A 21,196-nucleotide genomic window follows, 5' to 3' on the forward strand; every position below is an offset into this window, starting at 1 on the left:
AAAATCCACATTTTCCTGTGGATATTAGGTTGTTGTTATTATTATTATATCATCATCAATAGGAAATACCCCCCATTAATATCTAAGTAATCTGCCAGTCAGCATAAATTGGAATGAAGAAAGAATAGCACCTCATATGCATAAAAGGTTTTAAATAAATCTATTTATTCAGTGTGTTGAAGTTCAATGAATGTGTTACAGAACAGATGCCAGTGGCTCGAAGACGGTTACTAACTTTAAATAGTGCAATTCAGAGGTCTTGGAAAGACAGAAGTTGTACTCAACACATTTCAAGGTCTCTCACTCTATTTCTTTATCAGCCAAGAATGTGCCCACTAGAAGCTAGGTCATCTGGATAACACTGAAGAATGTGCAAAATGTACTTACCTCTAGAAATTCTCACCATGGTCTAGGAGTTAGTTAAAAATAAAGCGACAAAGCAGAGGTAGGTCACAGAAATATTCTGGTGTCTCTGTGTCATGCTTGTTTCAGTACAATATATTAGTTTATAAAGACTATTTTATATATTATATATAAAGACTGTTTATAAAAAGACAACGGATGAACAGTTCTACATTTCTCCTTACCTATGGAGAGCCCACAGGTCTCTAGCTCCTAAACCAGATTCAAATGCCAAACTTCAAGGACAGATTTACAATAAACCTGAGATATTTGACAAAGAAAAACTAATGTATTTAGCTGGTGGGGAAAAAAGAACTGCTTGGGTAATGCCATAAGGGGGATTTTTCAAAGTTTTGCAAAAGATGTGGCTGAACAGAGATCAGCCTTTAAAAGAGCCTGGGAACTTGCCAAGCAGCAAAGGCTCAAATATTTTATGATGTTTCCAGCACAACTCCACGTCAAGGTGGGTGAGGAAGTGCCTCTGTTTCAAAACCCCAAGAAGCACAACATTTTAAAAATAGCCAGCAGTGAACTGAGTAGCTGTTCTGATTTACATCGAGTTTACTTCCCAGTTATATCTGCCTCACCTGCACTTATGGACTTATCCAGTGACTGTGACTAACTTACTTATTTGGGTTATTTCTTCTGCACCAAGCTTATATTTTATTAACTTTTGGGAAATGAATATCAATTCTTATCAAATGGGTAAATGCAAAGCATCCAGTAGGGGAGTTAAGTGGACATTTCATTCCAAATTCTTCTTCTTCTTTTGTGTGGCTGGTGTTGAGCAGCAACTACAATTTCATCTGAAGTTTATCAAGCCAAATGGCTACATCAGAAGTAGCAGAATTTATTGCTGTAATGCCTCCTTCATGTTTATAAATTGGGCAGAAGGTGCTGCTATAGCTCAGTGGTTTAAGCATTGGCTTGCTAAACCAGGGTTGAGAGTTCAGTCCTTGAAGGGACCATTTAGGGATCTGGGGCAAAAAATGTGTCAGTGATGGTACTTGGTCCTGCTGTGAAGGTAGGGGACTGGACTCAATGATCTTTCAAGGTCCCTTCCAGCTCTGTAAGACAGATATAACTCCATATGTTCAATGGTTTGTCATGGGGAGCCACACTTGCATGCCAGGGAGTCCTTGATTTTCCATTTGTGCAGTAGATATCCACATCTGCTATGGTTGATGCAGATTTGATTCGGAGTTGACCAAGATGACCGTGGAAGGAACTTTGTGTATGGGATCCAGCACAAGGTGCTTATTTTCTAGGTCTTGTTTAGCCCAATCTGTTTTCCAAGCCTCTTTCTGATCATAGCCTGATAGTATGAGGCTAAACGAATGTCCCCAGAAAGGCTTGCGGGACTTAAGATACTGGGGTGGGAAGCACAGTCAAGGTCTTGGTGAATAGGAAGAAATCTGTTTTCTTGGATTTGCTGAGCTTCGCGGATGGGGAGGGGAGGGGAGGATGTTAGACAGAACAGGTAGCCATGGTGTTGGAGTTGACTTAAGAGTTCCAGGTGATGCACCTCACTGTATTCAGCTGTGTATCCACAAGAGCGTTGCTGCACAATATTCAGTTACCAAATATACAAGCGCTATTGCAGATGTTTGCAAACACTGATGCCAATGCACCCCACGTTGTACCTGCAAATTTCTGGATTATGTTGGCTCTTGTTTTTCATCTTTGCAGCTACCTTCTCAAGGTGATCATGGAAGGTGAGGGTATGGTCGAGTTTCACTCCAAGATATGTTGAAGTGTAATCATGTCTCACATTTTTACCACAGAAACCTACTTTCAGTGTGTTTTTGGCACTCCTATTATCAAGATGAAATGCACTTATGGTTGTTTTTCCAGGGTTTGGTTTGAGCCTCCATTTCCTGAAGTATTGTTCCATAGATTGGAGGTCCTCAGCTGATGCTTTCTCAGTGTCATAAAGATTGCTTGGATTGTCATGGCAAGATCATCTGCATATCCAAATTTTCATTATTTAGTCGTAGGCATGTCACTTATGTAAATATTAAAAAGGTACATCCATAGGCATCTATTACTAAGCATGATCCACAGCAAGCAAAGTGTGTGGTAGGAAGGTATACTTTTAGCAAGTTTCAGCATCAGGTCCTTAATCCATACAGTGTCATATGCATAATACAGGTCAACCAATACTGCACCAGCCTTTATTTTTTTCTGACAGCCGCCTCAACATGATTTCTGAGTGTCAGAACTTGGTCACAACAACTACGTTTTAGCTGGAAGCCCGCCTGTTCGACAGGGATATTTGGCTCATTAAAAGGGTCTATTCTTTTGAGGATGTTATGTTCACAAAGTTTATAGATCACGCATAGTAGAGATTCCAAATTGATTTAATAGTAGTGAACTGACTGTCGAAAGGATTTATTAAATAGTGTATTAGCAAGATTAAGTGCCTTTGGTCCTCTATTTATGCTGGAGAATTAATGAAACATTTGAAAACATTCCTAAATGGATAGACCAACATGAACCATTTGATTGTGATTAGACAAGGCCTGTGAGTTAGCTTGGCACTGATGTACTCTAAAGTGATCATCAGGGGGCTATGCAGCTCTTTGTTGCTCTGTAGAAATTTGAGGACTACAATATAATTTTTTAAAATTGGTGCTAGTGGGAGACCCTGTTGTGTTGCCACCCCTTGCTGGTGGGGGTCCTCAAAGCTCCGCAGCTTGATGGCCCATGTGCTGGAAGTGCAAGAGATGACTCTCTTCCCTGCACTTTATGGAAAACGGCATACGAGCTGAGTTACGTAGATTTACCCCCTATGGGGCAATGGAGTCCAGAAAACCAGTTCAGGCTGCTGAGATACATGAACAGCAATTTCTGCCCTTCCTATCACCTACTACGCTTCCTCCCTCTCACCCTGCCCCGCTTGCCCCTTTCCCCACATCCCCTGACTCCTTCTTCCCCCATGCCCGCCCTCCCTCCACCTCCCTACTTCTTCAATCTCTTTCCCCTTGTTGCCCCATCTTTCTTGCCTTGAAACCGCCCCCAACTTCTTTAGCCCAACCCCCCACCGTAACACCTTCTATAAGCTCAAACCCCAAGTACATAAACATGAAGTATAAAGTTAATATAAAAGAGACACTTAGAGTCATCGAAATGTAGGACAGGAAGGGACCTCAGTAGGTCATCTAGCCCAGTCCCCAGCACTGAGGCAGAGCTAAATATCTGCTTAATGTCTTCTAGATGCACCTGAATGTCTGATATTAGATATGGACAAAACTGAAATGTTTTTTAGACCTGCTAATTTCCTTTCCCTAGAAAGTGCTTTCTCCTATAAGTTCATTTCACCTTATCGCTGAAATTGGAATTTTGCAAGAACCTTGGCATTCGTTTTAGGCTCTCGGTAGCTATTTGATTTTCCTCACAGTAAATCCATTCCCAGATCTCCTTGTCTTATTTTCCGTAACATTTCAAAAACCCATAACTCACCAATTATTCAGTTGAAGGTTTTGTAGTTAAACTATGTGATTATTGGAATGAGTTCTTGTTTGTCTGCCCCCTCTTTCTATGGAAAATAAATAGAAACTTGTCAAAAGTCTGATTTTCTTGTTGTTCTATTTTGCCCTACTCATACTTGATCACTGTAAAACAAGTAATAAAATATTAGGTTATTAAAGTGCTCTTCTGGCACATCAAATCCAATAGAAATGCACAACATTTCACAAGCTGTATCCAGGAACCCAGCATTATTTAGTTGAAAAATACTAACTGTTTTGTTACTCTAAAGATCAGTAGCAACTGTCTCAACTATGTGAATACTCAAAAGAAAATATCAGCTGTTCTTTTAAAAGTTTTTTCCTATACAATATCCTTTGAAATGAATGCAAATCAAGACATACCAGATACAGCTATGCATTAGGAGTGAAAAAGGACAGTTACCTGTTCTGTAACTGGCGTTCTTCGAGATGTGTTGCTCCTGTCTATTCCACAGTAAGTGTGCATGCTCGCCACGTGCATCGGTGCCGGAAGTTTTTCCTGTAGCAGTACCCATAGGAGGAGTGCTGCTGCAACCCCTAGAGTGGCGCCTCTATAGCACGCTATAAGGGGAGCCGCGTGCTCCCCCCACCCTCATTTCCTGGACCAACTCCGACAGAGGGGAAGGAGGCTGGGATGTGGAATAGACATGAGCAACACATCTCGAAGAATGCCAGTTATGGAACAGGTAACTGTCCTTTCTTCTTTGAGTGCTTGCTCATGCGCATTCCACGGTAGGGGATTGCAAGCTATGCCTGATGGAGGTGGGTAGTTCACAGATTCCCTGGAGCACAGCTCTACCGAAACCAGCATCAGTCCTGGCATGTGAGAAAATCGTGTAGTGCAAGGTGAACGTGTGCACTGAGGACCAGGTAGTGGCTCTACAGATGTCCTGGATAGGGACATGGGCCACAAAGGTAGCCGGCAAGGCCTGAGCCCTTGTCAAGTGAGCCCTCACGATAGGTAGTGAGGGAACCCCTGCTAGGTCGTAGCATGTGTGGATGCACAATGTAATCCACCGGGAAAGCCTCTGGGTGAAGATCGGATGACCTCATGTGCTCAGCTGAAGCAACAAATAGTTGCGAAAACCTGTGGGATGGCTTAGTCTGGTCCAGATAAAAATCCAGTGCCCTGCGCACATTGAGCATTTGGAGGCAGCGTTCCTTGCTAGAGGCATGAGGTTTGGGGCAGAAAACAGGCAGGAAGATGTCCTGGCCCATGTGAAAAGCGGAGACCACCTTAGGGAGGAATGCGGGGTGTAGGCGGAGCTGTATCTTGTCCTCGTGAAAGAGCGTGTACAGGGGGTTGGGCGCAGGTCAGGGCCTCGAGCTCCAAAACCTGCTGGGCTGATGTGATAGCCATGAGGAAGACTACCTTCCATGAAAGGTGAGACCATGAGCATGTGGCTAGGAGCTCAAACAGGGGCCCTGTGAGGTGGGATAATACCAAATTTAGATCCCACTGAGGAACAGGGGGTCTAACGTATGGCAAAGACCAGTCTAGCCCTTTGAGGAAATGCCTGGTCTTGGTATGGGAGAAAACCAAGCAGCTCTGGACTGGTGGATGGAATGCTGATATAGCCGCCAGGTGCACCTGACAGAGGAAGGCACCAGGCCCTGAGTTCTAAGGTGAAGGAGGTACTCAAGGATACGTTGGAGTGAGGCAGACTTTGGGGAAGTAACCCGCTCACCCGCCCACCTGGAGAACCTGGACTACTTCGCCAGGTAGGCTCAGCGTGTGGATGGCTTCCTACTTTGTAGGACACGCCTGACTCCCTCTGAACACCTTCTCTCCTCTGCATCTAGCCATTGAGCAGCCATGCTGTCAAATGGAGGGTGTCCAGGTTGGGGTAGAGGAGGCAGCCCTGGTCCTGGGACAGTAGGTCCAGGTAGAGCGGCAACGGCCAGGGAGGGGCCACCAGCAAGCCCAGGAGGGTCCCATACCAATGTTGCCGGGACCAAGGTGGGGCAATCAGGAGAACATGTGCCTTGTCCATTTTCATTTTCTCTAGGACTTTGCCGATGAGAGGGAACAGGGGAAAAGTGTAGAGGAACTGACCCGACCATGACAGGAGGAAGGCATCCGAGATCGCATTCCTCCCCATCCACCCTCTGAAACAGAACTGGTGGCAATGCCAGTTCTGTCGCATCACAAATAGGTCTACCTGGGGAGTACCCCATGCTTGGAAGAGCTGGTGAGTGACCTCCAAGTGGAGCGACCACTCGTGTTGGGAGGAGAAAACCCTGCTCAAGCGATCGGCCTGTGTGTTGTTGAGGCCTGACAGGTGAAAAGCCTTCAGGGAGATGTCGTGGGCTTCACAGATCTCCCAGAGGCTGAGGGCTTCCTGGCAGAGGGCCAAGGACCTCGTCCTGCCTTGCCTGTTGATGTAAAACATTGCAGCGGTGTTGTTCGTGAGTACCCTGACCACCTTGCCACACAGTTGTGTGCTGAACGCCACACAGGCTAGTCATATTGCCCTGAGCTCCTTGACATTTATGTGAAGAGACAACTCCACGGTCGACCACATCCCCTGGGTCTGTGAGTTCCTTATGTGGGCCCCTCAGCCCAAGTCCGATGCATCGGACACCATGTCTGGTGACTGGGTCAGGTCCCGGAAGGGAATGCCCTGGAGCATATTGGCTGGGCAGGCCCACCATTGGAGCGAGGCGATCACCGGTGCTGGTACTGTGAGGACTTTGTGTAGCTTGTCCCAGGCCTGGAGAACTCTGAGGCCAGCCAGAGTTGGAGGGGCCTCATCCGAAGTCTGGCGTGGCAGACCATACATGTGCATGCCGCCATGTGGCCCAGGAGATGCAGGCATACCCTGGCTGTGGTCACGGGGAACTCCATAATCAAGGCTATGAGTCCCTTCAGGGTCTGGAACCTGCCCAGAGGAAGGGATGCTGTGGCCATGGAGGCACCCACAAGAGTGCCCATGAATTCTATGTGCTGCACCAGAATTAGTGTCGACATAGCCTTGTTTACTAGGAGGCCGAGGTTGGCATATGTAGCCAAGAGCAGCTCCACATGGTCCAGTACCTGAGACCGCGAGCTGCCCTTGAGCAGCCAGTCATTGAGGTATGGAAATATCGGGACCCCCCGGCATCTGAGGTAGGCCATCACTACCGCCATACGCTGTGTGAAAACTCTGGGCATGGTGGATAGGCCAAACAGGAGGACCGTAAACTGGTAGTCATCCTGTCCCACCAGGAAACAAAGGAAGTGACTGTGCCCCTCGAATATATGGATATAGAAGTATGCATCCTGAAGGCCCAGGGCCACATACCAATCGCCAGGTCTAGAGCAAGTTATGATACATGCCAGAAAGATCAGGTGGAACTGGCATTTGGCCATGAACCGACTGAGGTCTCGTAAATCCAGGATAGGCCTGACTCCCCCCATTGCGCCTTCAGGATCAGGAAGTAACAGGAGTAAAACCCTTTTCCCCAGAACTCCCTAGGAACTCTTTCCACAGCTCCCAAGCTGAGGAGCCGACCCACTTCCTGCTCTAGCAGGGGTAAATGTGACGGGTCTCCCCTGCTGTCTGGGGGAGTGGGGGCAGGGGTGAGAAACTGTAGAGTGTAGCCCTGGGAAATGGTGTTGAGGACCCAACGGTCTGATGTTATTCGAGACCATTCCACAAGGAATGCACACAGGCGGTTGTTGAAGGCAAACTTTATTGGTAGGAGGGTCCTCTCAGGGGACACCCTCCTGTAACCAGTCAAAAGTGCCTCTTGCCCTGCTGCTTGCCTCTCGAGGGCCCAGGTTGTGGGGCAGAGTGAGACTGCTTTTGGAGGTCGCCTCCTTTGGGTCTTGGACTCTTGTAGGCGGGCACATATTTCAACTGGGGAGCCGAGGTGAGAGTATGCGCCTTAGGCTTTTCCTTGGGCAGAACGTAAAGCCTGAGGGTTTGAAGGGTCATACATGAGTATTTCATGCCATGAAGTTTCACATCTGTTTGTTTCATGAACAGGTCCTTGCCATCAAAGGGAAGATCCTGCATCACAGACTATGCTTCCGTGGAAAGCCTGGACAGCAGTAGCCATGACGAGTTGCGCATGGACACCGCCGAGGCCATGGATCGAGCAACTGTGTCAGCTGCATCTGATGCTGCCTGCAGAGCAGCTTATGCAGCAGCGGCACTATCCTCTATGAGTGCCTTAAATTCTTCCTTTCACAGTCCAGAAGGGAGAGTTTGAATTTAGGCAGTGACCCCCACAGGTTAAACTCATAATGGCTGAGGAGGGTTTGGTGATTGGCCACCAGGAGCTGGAAACTGGACAATGGATAAAGTTTCCTACCAAACACATCCAGCCTTCTAGAGTCCTTATTCTTGGGTGTGGGTCCTGGTTGGCCCTGTCTCTCCCTATGATTTACAGACTCCACCACTAGGGAGCTGGGGGCTGGGTGGGTATAGAGATACTCGTGCCCTTTTGTGAGCACAAAATATTTGCCCTCTGCCTTGTTCGATATTGGCATAAGGGAGTCTGGCGTTTGCCAGAGGGCACTGGAAATGTTAGCCACCCCTTCATGCAGTGGCAGGGCCACTCTGCCCGGTGCCGAAGGTGAGAGGACATTGAAGAGCGAGTCTTAGGGTCCCTCCATCCCCTCAGCTTGGAGACTGAGGCTCAAGGCTACTCGCTTCAGTAGCTCTTGGTGAGCCCTGAAGTCCTCCTGTGGAGCGAATGGCAGTGAGGCCGCAAACTTGTCATCCAGCATAGGGGAGGAGACCAATACAGAGCTCTGCACGTCGGTCGGCACCGCAGGATCTACCCCTTGGTCAGACTCCATGTGCGGTGCCGAGGATCCGTGACCAGCCGATCTATCCCTTGGAGGCCTGGATAGTAAGGTGGAGGGAGCCTCCGAAGCCCCTGCTACCAAACGAGTCCCTGGCTGGGCCCATGCAGGGAGCCAGGGGGTCCACTGGAACCACTGGCCCTGCCATGGGGGCCTCTGCCATTGACTATGCTGCGGCACTGCCGCACCAGCGGGTCAGGTTGTACGGGATGAGATGTAGTGGGTCTCGTGTGGGTCAAGGTCAAGGTTACCAATGACCTGTCGGTACCATGGGAGTGGTACAATCGATGGTGCTGAGAACGTCTGCCACAAGACCAGGACTCCAATGTTGAGGAATGGTGCCGTCTCAAACTACTACTTCTTAAGATGCTACAATGCTGAGATCCGCGACGGCATGGAGATGGAGACCCCCTTCGGGAGTTGTGGGCACAGTGCCTCAAGGAGAGAGAGTTGGAGCGCGAATGGTGATGGCACCCACATCGGGAGTGGCTACAGTAGCTCCGACAAGAAGGGGAGAGCCTAAGGCACCTATGCCTGTCCTGTCAATACTCTCTGCTCAGTGGGGAATGGTGCCGGAACTCCGACCCGATGGCACACGACGAGACAACCTGGTGGGTGAGAAAAGCAGAGGCCGGAGACTGTGTCCTGACAGGACACTGAGTGGCAAGCGGTCCTCTGACCGGGATCTGCGTCGGGTCAGAGTCGACTGTCTAGAGCCTAGTGATGGCTTGCCTCTAGAGTGGGACCCGGGTGCCAGTGGTGCCCCCGGGTACCTGCAGAGTCAATGTCTCAGGCCGCCTGCAGGGCCTCCGGCGTCGAAGGCATCCGGACATCCAGAGAGGCTTGAGTTGACACCACCAGGCTGCTCCAGTCGACATGAGTTGGAGCTCTGGAGCCCAGGGGGGAACTGGGGCTGCCCAATACAGGTCTAGCCTCTTCCCCTGCTTTCTCTCGATGCCGCTGAGCAGATGGGGCCTTTCTCTCTTTATTAGACAGAGAGCAGTGCTGGCCACCGGAAGGTGCCAGGGGATCACTGCACACCGAAGACAAGGTGCCTGGTGCCGAATCTGCTCAGTGCACCGGAGTTGGGGTCAGTGCTGACTCCATGAGAAGGGCTCGAAGTCTCTTTCTTTTTTAGTTCTAGGTTTAAAGACCAGCAGATCTTAGAGTGGTCACTAATATGGGATTCACCCAAGCAGTGGAGACAGTCGGCATGAGGGTCACTTCTGGGCATTGAACGCCTGCAAGAGTCGCACGATTTAAACCTTAGGGCCCAGAGCATGCCCTGGCCCAAATGTTAACTAACTGAACTGAAACTTGTTGAACTAGGTAACAGGTACCACTAACAATGAACGACGAGTTCTGGGACGAGCTGCAGTGAAGCGAAGCTGGAGCAGTAGTTCTGACGCACCCTCACTGGTGACAAGAAGGAACTGAGGGTGGGGGGGAGCATAAGCACTACCTACGGGTGCTGCTAGGGGAAAAACTTCCGGCACCGGTGCATGTGGCAAGCACGCACACCTATTGTGGAATACACATGAGCAAGCACTTGAAGAACTTGGTGTCACTGAATTCTCAGAAAATTTTGCTATTAACTTCAGTGGGACCCAAATTTAACCCTAGATATTTCTGACAGTAGGTTAACACGGATAGTTAACATCAGTTTAAAAGGCTGAAGGATGGCAGTGTGATTAAAAGCAGTGAGTGAAGAGCTCTAGGATCTTAATCTAAATTCTGAACCGCTATTTCTTTGTGAGTTCATAGAACTTATCATAACCCACTTTTTTAAAAATGGATTGAGTCCAAAGTGTACATCCTTTCTTTTTTTCTGAAAAAAACCTAGGCAAAAGCACATTATGGTGCTGATCCTACAGAGACTTACACAACTAATGATTTCAGCTGGACTACCCACGGTGCATAAAGAGAAGCAAATATCTTTGAGGGATCAGCGCCTCAGGTTGTGAAGTGAAACCATCAAAAGACAGGAATGCTAAAGTTAAGGTTGCCCACACAATCTTACTTCTGTTTCATTGTACACATGCATTACAAAACTGTCCTTTATTACACAATACTTTTTCCTGTAGCACCCTTGCTTCATTTGGTATGGTGGTGCACAGTGAATGAAACAGGGATATGAAGTGAACGAGACTAGTGTCCTGCATGTGGCCAAAGTTAATATAATCAGAGAGTGCACTATAATAACTCTTCCAGTATAAAGCAGGGAGAAATTCCCCTTCTACTTGTGAAAGGTAGCAAACTGGATGAATAATTTACCAAACTCTGTGACAACTTATTCCCCATGCAATCCCATGGACCTGATTGAGCTTTCATCTGATGCAAGGATAGAATTTGATCCAATCTTTGTAGATTATTTAAAAAAGAAAAAAATGCAGGGAAACAGTTCTTAACTTTATCTGCTTTGATAACAGCTATCAAGCTGAACGTATCACAAGCTCTAAAGGTGCTGTACAAAATGTGTAACACTGGAGAGCTACTAAGGTATTAAAGAGAAAGTAGAAGGACATGTGATAGCAACTAATTTTTCTTTGCCAACCTGAACATTGTACTTTATCAGCAATGTTTATACAGGACAACATTTTGCCATTAGGTGGTTTCAGTGATATCGGGTGTAATCTGTTTGACCTTCAGGGAAGAAAAGTATAAAAAGCAGAGTATTCTTCTTGACCAGCTGTTTGGGCATCAGTTGAATTTCTTGGTTTCTCGTGTTCTTTGGGTTTCAGGGGGTTGTCTGTGTGTTTGGGATTTTTTTTTTATTTTAATTTAATTTTTTTTTTGAGAAAATGGCAGCTTTAAATGAAAAGAAGACCTGCAGCCAACGGATGGAAAATTTCAACCGTTTCGTATGGAATCCAGATACAGGGCAGTTGATGGGAAGGACCTTGATTAATTGGGGTATGTGGTCTACATATGTCATTCTAGTGTTGTTAGAAAGCCGCATGACTTTTGTTTTTTTGTTTGTCCCTCATTAATTTGCTAGGATGAGATGATAAATATTGCATGGTCATGGAGATCTCTTGTTTTCGTAGCATGCTTGTGAGTCATCCCAGGGATTGATAAGATATTTTGTTAAAGCACAAGTTCATTTCCTGAAATGTTTCTGAGTGAGAAGTTATTCAATGAAGAGATTTGGAATCTCTTAATTGTTTCACATATTCAAGGATTTTTTTTGCCATAACTAAAATTCCAGAGCCACCTTTAGGATGAATGTAACACTTTAAGCATGACTTAAAACAAGACAAAGAAAGAATCACTTGGAAAAATGGAGTAAGCACAGAAAAGAGCAACCAAAATGATTAAGGTGCTGGCAGGGTTGATTTATATGGAAAGATTAAAAGACCTAAGGTCTTTAATGCTGCTCCCACTGACTTCCATATCTAATGTACATGATTCCATGATTTGTGAAACTGAGAAATAATTATTAAAATAAACTATGGGAATTCAGTGTTTTTCAGAATTTCTACGAAAGCCAGACTGCAAACAGCTGAGCTGTCTTTAGCCAGGACTTTTAACATTTCTGACCAGTTTAGAGACACCATATCAAAGGCAATGAGACTACGGATAAATATTAACAATTGGCTATATAACCAGATAGGCCATTTTAATAAAAGAAAAATTGATCCAAGTATTTTCCTCAAGTATGAGAATAGTTTTAAACCATGCTGGTTCAAATTATTGTCAAGGATGCAAATTAAGATAATCATTAATTATCAATACCTATGTGTTATAGTTATGACATGATTCTGACAGCAGGATTAACTATAGGGAACCTGACCTTGCAGTTTTTATGTATGCAAAACTCCTTTTAACTTTAATTGGTTGTTTTGGATGCTCAGAACTACAGGAACTGGACCTAATATCTATAAAAATGTCAGGATAACACAGGAAGCAGGATCTGTTTTTTTCTCTTCAGACCCATCTGGGAAGCAAGTGAAGATAAAATTCAGATCCAAATAACTGGAAATACAGTTTGCCTTTCCAAAATGATTTTTCTGATTTCATTTCTGTTTAGTAAATCTGCTGTTTTATCCCAGCACACTGATGCACATTTGAGCTCAACCCATCCATCCATAACCAACCCTGCCTTTGCAACAACATGTTTCCTGGTCTACATTCAAAGAAGGCATGATCTGATTGATTTTAAAAGGTTTCTTGTCCCACAGATACTAATGGCAGTTGCAGGTTACTCTCTCCCTCCCTGCTCCTTTTCTGAGATAACAGATGTGCCTGTAAGATGTTTTTTTGAGCTGAAATTTGATATAATGGATCTTAGCAGCAATTTTTAAATTAAAAAGAAAATTTACTTAAAATTAACCTTTCCTAATGTTGGTGGGTGCAGGGGTTATATGATAAAAAATCGTGTTTTTTTTTAACTTATTCCATGTGGATTGTTGTATTAATTATTTATGTAGAACTAACAGTGTACTAGGTATTTTACAGACATGTATGAAGAAACAGAGCCTGGTTCTAATCTCACACCATTGTAAATCAGGTGGCAGTGAGAAGCGATTTATCAGAGAAGGATTCAATGATAAAGTGTGAAATAAGTGTAAATGGGATCTGTGACCAAATCATATTTTTAGCAGACTAGTGTTGTCAGTGAAATTCATCAGGACTGTTTTATATCCTCCATATAGAATGAGCAGATAAGTATGGTGAACATACAAACATGGTCATGCCAAGAAGTGGCACAGATTTTTCAATTTATAATCTGTGCTGATCACTAGTTACATAAAAAAACCAACAAACAAACAAAAACTTTCATGTAATGGGTAGCCCTCAGCCCCTTCTTTCAAGCTATCCAAATTTACGTATGAGCTGAAAGAAACTGTCAGTCAATAAATAATATCCAGTGGTATGTTACTCCACACCTTCACTATGTTCCTTATAAAATGGAACAACTTTACATTTTCCAGAAAAAAAGTTTTTTTTTAAATTAACAGATAAGACTTAAAACAACAAATTTAGTGCATAATTCTGGAAGATGCTGAGTACCTTGAACTCCCACTGAAGTCAAGTTCAAACAAAGATTCTGTCCACTGGATTACTTTGCCTCTCCATTTTTCTACTCCTTTCAAGCTTTTTAGTCATGACAGCATCTACTAAAAACAAAAACATAGCAGGGAGGGACTTACTCGAAATATTCACTTTAACCTGATATTGTTAATCATACGTTTTCCCTACAGTGTGGATCAGTCTGTACTACGTTGCTTTCTACATAGTGATGACTGGGCTGTTTTCACTCGCCATATATTCCTTAATGAGGACAATCAATCCATATACACCGGACTATCAAGATCGATTAAAATCACCAGGTATAGTCACAAATTCTGTCCATTTCATACCATATGGCTAATGTATCAAAATCATTCTAATTTCTCACAACACGAGTTCCTGTGTAGAGGAATGGTCAGGGTGCTGAGGACACAAAGCAGGGGCACAGGATCAGGGTCCTGACATTCTCTGGCTCTCAGGGTATCTGATAGGTTTATGAGCAGGTCCTGTCACCTATTTAAACCTGCCCTCTCAGTGAATAAATCAGGGGAAATTGCAAGAGGAACTTCAGGGAAATCTCCTCCCTTTCTATGAGTTTTCCCACAGAAGAATTGTAAATGGGCTCTTATTTCCTAAACAAGACAGAACAAATCTCTCCACTCCTTGACAGCAGCACCTTCAAGTCTCTTCAGATACTGCACACTCAGAGAGGAAAAAAAGACTGTAGTAATGTGAGATTTATAGAAAGAGAACCATGGAAGTGAAGTGATATAGAAAGGGAGAGAACAAAGATGATGAAAGAAAAATGCCAAAAAGAAATAAATCAGGCGTAAAGTAAAGGTAAAAACAAGGTGGACAAAAAAACATGGAGTTAGCAGTAAAGATTAGGACTTTAAAATGTGAATAGATGGAAAAGGGGGCAGTAAAAAATCTGTTAAGCCAATCACTAGACAATTTATGTAGGTATAGAACTGCTCTTAATTAGGATTTTTAAACTGGGGAAGAGAAAACAACACTTAAGTTTACTGGCAAAATAATTACTGTCAAACATTAAATTTGCATGTTGGAAAGTAATTTCACAGAGAAATATACTTGGCTTTTAGAATTCATATGATAATTATACCCATTACTTTTAACAAGTGCTGGGGAAAATACAGTATAAATGAAATAGGACATCAGAGGCACTTGCATTTTAGGGCATTCTGAAAATAAGGGAGACATACTTGAATCGAAGAGAAAAGAAAGCATTTCACAAGTAGCATAGATTTTTGCATACGCCCTCTGAAGATTTCCTATCATTCCTGTGCAGGATGATTAAATCACTTGCAACAGCGACTAGGGGCTCAGGGGAGTTCCACTGATAGCTTTTATTTCAGTGTCACATCTGCAGTTAGTTTAAATAAATTGATCAATACCTGAAACATTTCTCTTTTCTTCATTTTTTCTTTTTTAAATAAAGGAGTGACATTACGTCCGGATGTCTATGGTGAAGGAGGATTAGAAATTTATTATAACGTCTCTGACAAAAACTCCTGGGAGAAATATGTAACAACTCTTCACAAATTTCTTTCAGGTATGAAAAGAAATAAGATTTATTTCAATATAAACATAACATTATAGAAGGACAGATCACTGCTCCCTAGTAAACAGAGAGTTGAGTTTTGCACTTAAAGTAGAGATTCAGTCTCTTTGCTTTGTAAGGGAAATACAGCATATCTTCTCACAACTACAGTGAGTATAAAATAGTACATCTTTTCAGTATAGAATAAATTTTCTGAAAATTTACAAGTAAATCTGTTAATGAGTTTACAAATCAAATTAATGTAAAATGGGTGATTCAAGAAATGCAGCACCATGGTAGACCTATTCGCTGCTCCATCCACTCCCCCGAATAATCTTAATATTGTGATACCATGAGGAGGGAAAAAAAAAGAAAAGAAAAAAGTTTAAATCTCATATGTGACCACAAACACATATGCTTTAATTGTAATCATGTGATTATTGCCTGATGTCACTACAGAACATACTTAAAATTGTTTTGGTGCCCTAATACCTTCATATATGTTGGGATTTATTTTAAGTTAAACCTAACTTTAAATTTCCTGAATTTCTAATGATTGTTTTGAGGATAATTTTAACATCCCCATAATGGATTTTATTCTAGATTATTGATATGTACTGTCAACCTTCACTCCATTTTAACATAGTTACTGTCTGTGAATTATAGAAAGTACCATTTGCCCTTATTAATACTATTTGATTCTATTCTCTCTAGAAATACAACTAGGTCTCCTACAAAAAAAACCTGGAGTATGTTATTAAAAATTACAATTTGTGAGGGAAATAGCTCAGTGCCACAAACCAGGATATGGAGGAATTAATTTTTGTTTGTTTGTTTCACACTGATATAGCATATAATACAACTGCACAACATGCCAACATCAACTGCACAAGTGAGAAATACTTCTTTCAAAAATCATTCCTTGGTCCAAACAAAACAAAATACTCCTGCAAGTTCACATCAGATATGCTTGAAAACTGCTCTGGCCTGGCAAATTCCACTTTTGGATTTCCAGAAGGAAAACCATGTTTAATTATAAAAATGAACAGAGTAAGTACCAATCCTAAAGTACCAAAAAAGAAATGTTTGATAGAAGAATAATCAGAATAATTTTCCATGCTAGGGGTTTCTAGATCACCCATTGCTGTTGAATCTAACTCAATTTTGCATTAGAAATTCAAGTATAGTCTTTTTCCTGGACAATCCTATGGATTACTGGATAATTAGTAATATTATAACATCACAAGTACTAAGTAAATGAAACCTGAGCAACATAGGGGAAAACTAATGTCTGCAAGAGCTAGTTCTGGGAGGAAAGCTTGTGTACTTGTTTTTTTTTCAGGTGAAGAACAGGCTCCTTTAAAAAAAAGCTGCCACTTTCTACAGTAGTGCCTTGTTTAGAGGGCTTACCAGCTCAAAATTCAGCAGAGAGGAAGGGGAGGTTCTGCCTCACACTCCCCAGTGGTGCTTGCTTACTTCTGTCTTTGCTACTGGTGATGGGGATCCTGCCAGTTTGCACCTGACAAGGATGTGCCTGTTCACTCAACCCAAGCCAGTGCTGATGTGTCAGGTCATGGAGGGCAGCAAAACTTTTAAAAACTGTAATTTTACTAATACATTAAGTAATTTCTTCTTGCTGAACACTAGTCTCCAAAAGAATGTCTGCAATTAAATTAGTTAGCCTAAGGAAAAACAAAAGCCAGGAAGTGATGGTGTTCCACACTGCAAATATGATACTTTGTGTTAAGGTGTTTTTTATTATTGCATACAATAAAAATGATCTAAGCTTCACAATTTTTACCAAGATCCAGAAAAAGGCAGCCAAAGCAATATGCAAATTTAAACACATCATTTTTGCCAAAGCTTTTACATTATAAATAATTCTGAAGTGACTAATGTGAACATTTATTATGTTTCAGATTATCAATTTTCTCCCTGGCAATGGCACTGCACCAAGGGTGAGCTGTACAGCTCAAGTAAGTATGGAGCGCTCACATTTCAAAGGTTCCAAGCACTGCAACTATCATTGATTTCAACAAGATTTATGGATGCTCTTGCATTTTTGAAAATCAACATTTCCCTAAGCAAACACTTCTCAATTTACAATTCACTTTAATGTGCAATTGTTCCTTCTGTAGAAGTATTCTTACCTGCATATACCTTTCAGATCTAGAAAACTGTAAGAAAATGGAAAGTTAAATTTATTCTAACTCATTTGAAAACATAGTTCAGATATTGCTAACCAAATCAGACATTATCCTAACCAAACATACTTGTCACAAGAAGTTTGAATGTTATCAGTTCCCCACCAGTACCACTTTACCTCCACAGTTTATTACTCATCTATAATTTACTATGGGCAGTTAGTATACAAGACTTCAAGCTAAGAAAAAGGTTTATTTAGTTATAATTTAAAGGGGGGGAAATCTCTTTTCTCATGTCATATCTATACTGGCTTCATTTGTTTGCTTGGTTTTTGTTTTGTTTTTTAACTGGTGCAAATTATCTGGTAAGTTACCCGGGCAAGTCACACCAGCACCAGCTCTGGTTAACACTGATGCAGTGTGCCTCTACTCTAGGTTTGCACCAGCGTAACTATATAAAAGTAGTTACATTGCTGCAAATTTCTCTAACATTCAGTGATACAGGGCTTGATCCACAACAGATTGATGACAATGAGCTTTGGGTCAGGCTTTAAGGAAGAATGTATAAAAATAAAATGTGTCCAGAACAGAAAGTTATTTACAAAATTGGCATTCAGCTATCAAAGTAGTTAATTGCTTCACATAAAGGGTGGGAACTATGTATTTTGTAATATAGAATATACAACATGCTGAAAGAATCTATTGGACATGTCTCCCTCAGATATCACATAGCAGCATTTCCCAGACACTTGAAAGCTGAGGCTCCCTTCAGGAAAATGAAACCAATCACATATCCCTTTTAATCCTATTATGTGTGGTTTAAGGTCTTCCCATATTTTAGAATTTTAAATAGATGAAATTAAATTGGGTTTTTAAAATGTGCTTGTAATGCTTTTTATTCTTTAGACCAGGGATCAGCAACCTTTGGCACGTGGCCTGTCAGGGAAATCAATTGGTGGGCAGGGACAGTTTGACTACCTGCTGTGTCCACAGGTTCGGCCGATCGCAGCTCCCACTGGCTGTGGTTTGCCGTTACGGGTCAATGGGGGCTGCAGGAAGTGACATGGGCAGAGGGATGTGCTGGCTACCGCTTCCCGCAGCCCCCATTGGCCTGGAATGGCAAACCACAGCCAGTGGGAGCTGCGATCGGCTGAACCTGCAGACGCTGGCGGTAAACAGATCGTCCCAGCCCGCCAGCAGATTTCCCTGACAGGCCACACGCCAAAGGTTGCCAATCCCTACTTTATGCTAAGAAATGACTTATTTTCAATATTGGAGATCAAAGATATTTATAATATATTCCTCTCCTTTCTTCCATACTTTGAAAACAGTGAACTAATTAAACTAAGTATCCTGAGTATCTGAAATAGTTGACCTTTAAAGTATCATCAGTGGTTTCTGAAATGAAATGGGGAGTTCACAACTTGGAGCAATTGTTTTAGGTTCTCTGAAAACTCAGGTAGATACCGTTGAATTGGTTAGCTCTTGTCACACTTTGGAGGTTTCTCTTGACAACCATAACAGCTAGAGATTAACTTTTTTTCAAAAGAAAGCTGAGACTGTAGAATTCATTTCAGTGGGACAAAGTTAGCCATGTTCTCAAGTGCTGCGCTGATAAAGTATGGATTGCTGAACTGGGGTCTGTGCATATTATTTAGGTTTTAATAGCTATAAAATACTTAGGTGACTGTATGATTCTAAGTGTAGGACTAAACGGGACCTTGAGAGGTCATCTAGTCCACCTCCCAGCCCTGAGACAGGACCAAGTATATCTAGACCATCCCTGACCACTGTTTATCTAACGTTCTTAAAAACCTCCAATTGTGGGGATTCTACCACCTCCCTTGAAGCCTATCCCAGTACTTAACTATCCGTACAGTTAGAAAGTTTTTTCTAATATCTAACCTAACTCTTCCTTGCTGCAGATTAAGCTCATCACTTCTTGTCTTACCTTCAGTGGATGCGGAAAACAATTGATCATTGTCTTCGTTCTAACAGCTCTTGACATATTTGAAGACTGTTAACAGGTCCCCCCTCAGCCTTCTTTGCTCACAGCTAAACATACCTAGTTTTTTTAACCTTTCAGGTCAGGTTTGCTAAATCTTATTTTTGTTGCTCTCCTCTCAGCTCTAATTTGCCCATATCTTTCCTAATGGGTGGCATCTAGAACTGGACACTGTACTCCAGCTGATGCCTCACCAGTGCGGAATAGACAATTCTGTTAATACATCCCAGAATACTAGCCTTTTTTGCAACGTTGCCATATTGTTGGCTCATATTCAGTGTATGGTTCACTATAACTCCCAGATCCTTTTCACCCGTACTATTGTTTAGTCAGTTATTTCCCATTTGTATTTGTGCATTTGGTTTTTCTTTTTTAAAGTGCAGTATTTAGTACTTGTCTTTGCTGAATTTCATGTTATTGAAAACTGAGTGATGGTTAATAGTTTGAGTGCTAACATATCTGATTTCCTACCTTCAAAAATAGCATGATGATTTCAGCCCACTTGAACTACAATATTACCCAGTCAATGGCACCTTTAACCTTCACTACTTCCCATACTATGGAAAGAAAGCACAGGTATGTGTGTCTGAACTCAGATTTGTGGTTTTGTTCCCCTATGTTTTTATGAGATCAGCAGTTTGAAATATCTTTGTGAAAATATGTGAATTAAATTTTGATCAAATTCACAAGTTGCATTTCTAAATTGATAGTTCAAGTTTTCAAAAGAAGGTTAAAAGATCTTTCTTTTATCCCAGCCCACCTACAGCAATCCTTTGGTAGCAGTGAAATTTCTCAACATTACAAGGAATGCAGAAGTTACTGTTGTGTGCAGAGTCATTGGAACTGGAATTACCTCAGATAACCCTCATGATCCATATGAAGGAAAAGTGGAGTTCAAAATGAAAATACAAGATTAGGTATTACTGGTACAAACCAAGACATTTCAGAAAAGTGGGTGTGGTATGAAAAGTGACTTAAATGTCATCACATTATTTTATATTTATTTTTTTCCATGATTTCCATAAAAAATTTGCTCAGATTTCAGTTTAACAAAAGACATTTTGTAAATACCAGTACTGAAATATCTTCCGGCCATCTAAAAATCAAGATATAATTTACAATAGATGAAGCAAGGTAGTAATTTTTCTTGATGTATACACAGAATTTGCTCTTCCATGGCTACTGTATGTTGGTGCTTTAGCACAAATACTATTACGAAATGAATTTCCTCTAAATTGAGCATATATGACTCACGAAAAGCATGGACAGAGTACCCAGATGTCGATTTTAGTCACTTTTCTGGTCACAACTAATAATTATTCTTTACTAGGCCATTGTAGAAACAATTCAATTGCTGCAAAAACGCATTAATACCCTGATGTTTTGAAATACTAGCTTGCAATGTAATTTCATTACACATTAGTTTTATCCACTTAGTATAAAATGTATAAATCAAAAAGTATATTCAAATCTAACTGTATCATGCATTAACACATGATATTCTGAGCTGTTATTTGTTTTATGATGCAACAAATCAATGACTGCAAAGGAAGTGACTTGAAAATTAGCCCGTGTAGCTTATAGCAGTATTTAGTATTACACCTTTTACAATTGCTCTTTACGTGTACCATTTAATAAAAAGTAATCAATGAAAATGTAGCATCTAACTACATCCATCAGAGTTGGGATAAAAGCATAAGTGAGCAAAGAGTATATTACTTCTGTAAACTAGTTACAACCATAGAGTTTTGGCTAGCTAGAATGATT

General features: G+C 42.2%; 1 protein-coding gene across 1 annotated transcript; it reads left to right on the forward strand.

Moving 5' to 3' along the window:
• The first annotated feature begins 11,507 nt into the window (after positions 1-11,507).
• ATP4B (ATPase H+/K+ transporting subunit beta) lies at positions 11,508-20,876 on the forward strand. The gene is made up of 7 exons (XM_050951522.1): positions 11,508-11,619; positions 13,911-14,039; positions 15,179-15,292; positions 16,131-16,330; positions 17,200-17,256; positions 19,913-20,005; positions 20,185-20,876. Exons 1-7 carry the CDS (start codon positions 11,508-11,510, stop codon positions 20,344-20,346), a joined length of 867 nt encoding a protein of 288 aa, XP_050807479.1. The 3' UTR covers positions 20,347-20,876.
• The last annotated feature ends 320 nt before the right edge of the window (positions 20,877-21,196 follow it).

This window comes from Gopherus flavomarginatus, chromosome 1 (assembly GCF_025201925.1).
Source record: "Gopherus flavomarginatus isolate rGopFla2 chromosome 1, rGopFla2.mat.asm, whole genome shotgun sequence".
Classification (NCBI taxonomy): Eukaryota; Metazoa; Chordata; order Testudines; family Testudinidae; genus Gopherus; species Gopherus flavomarginatus.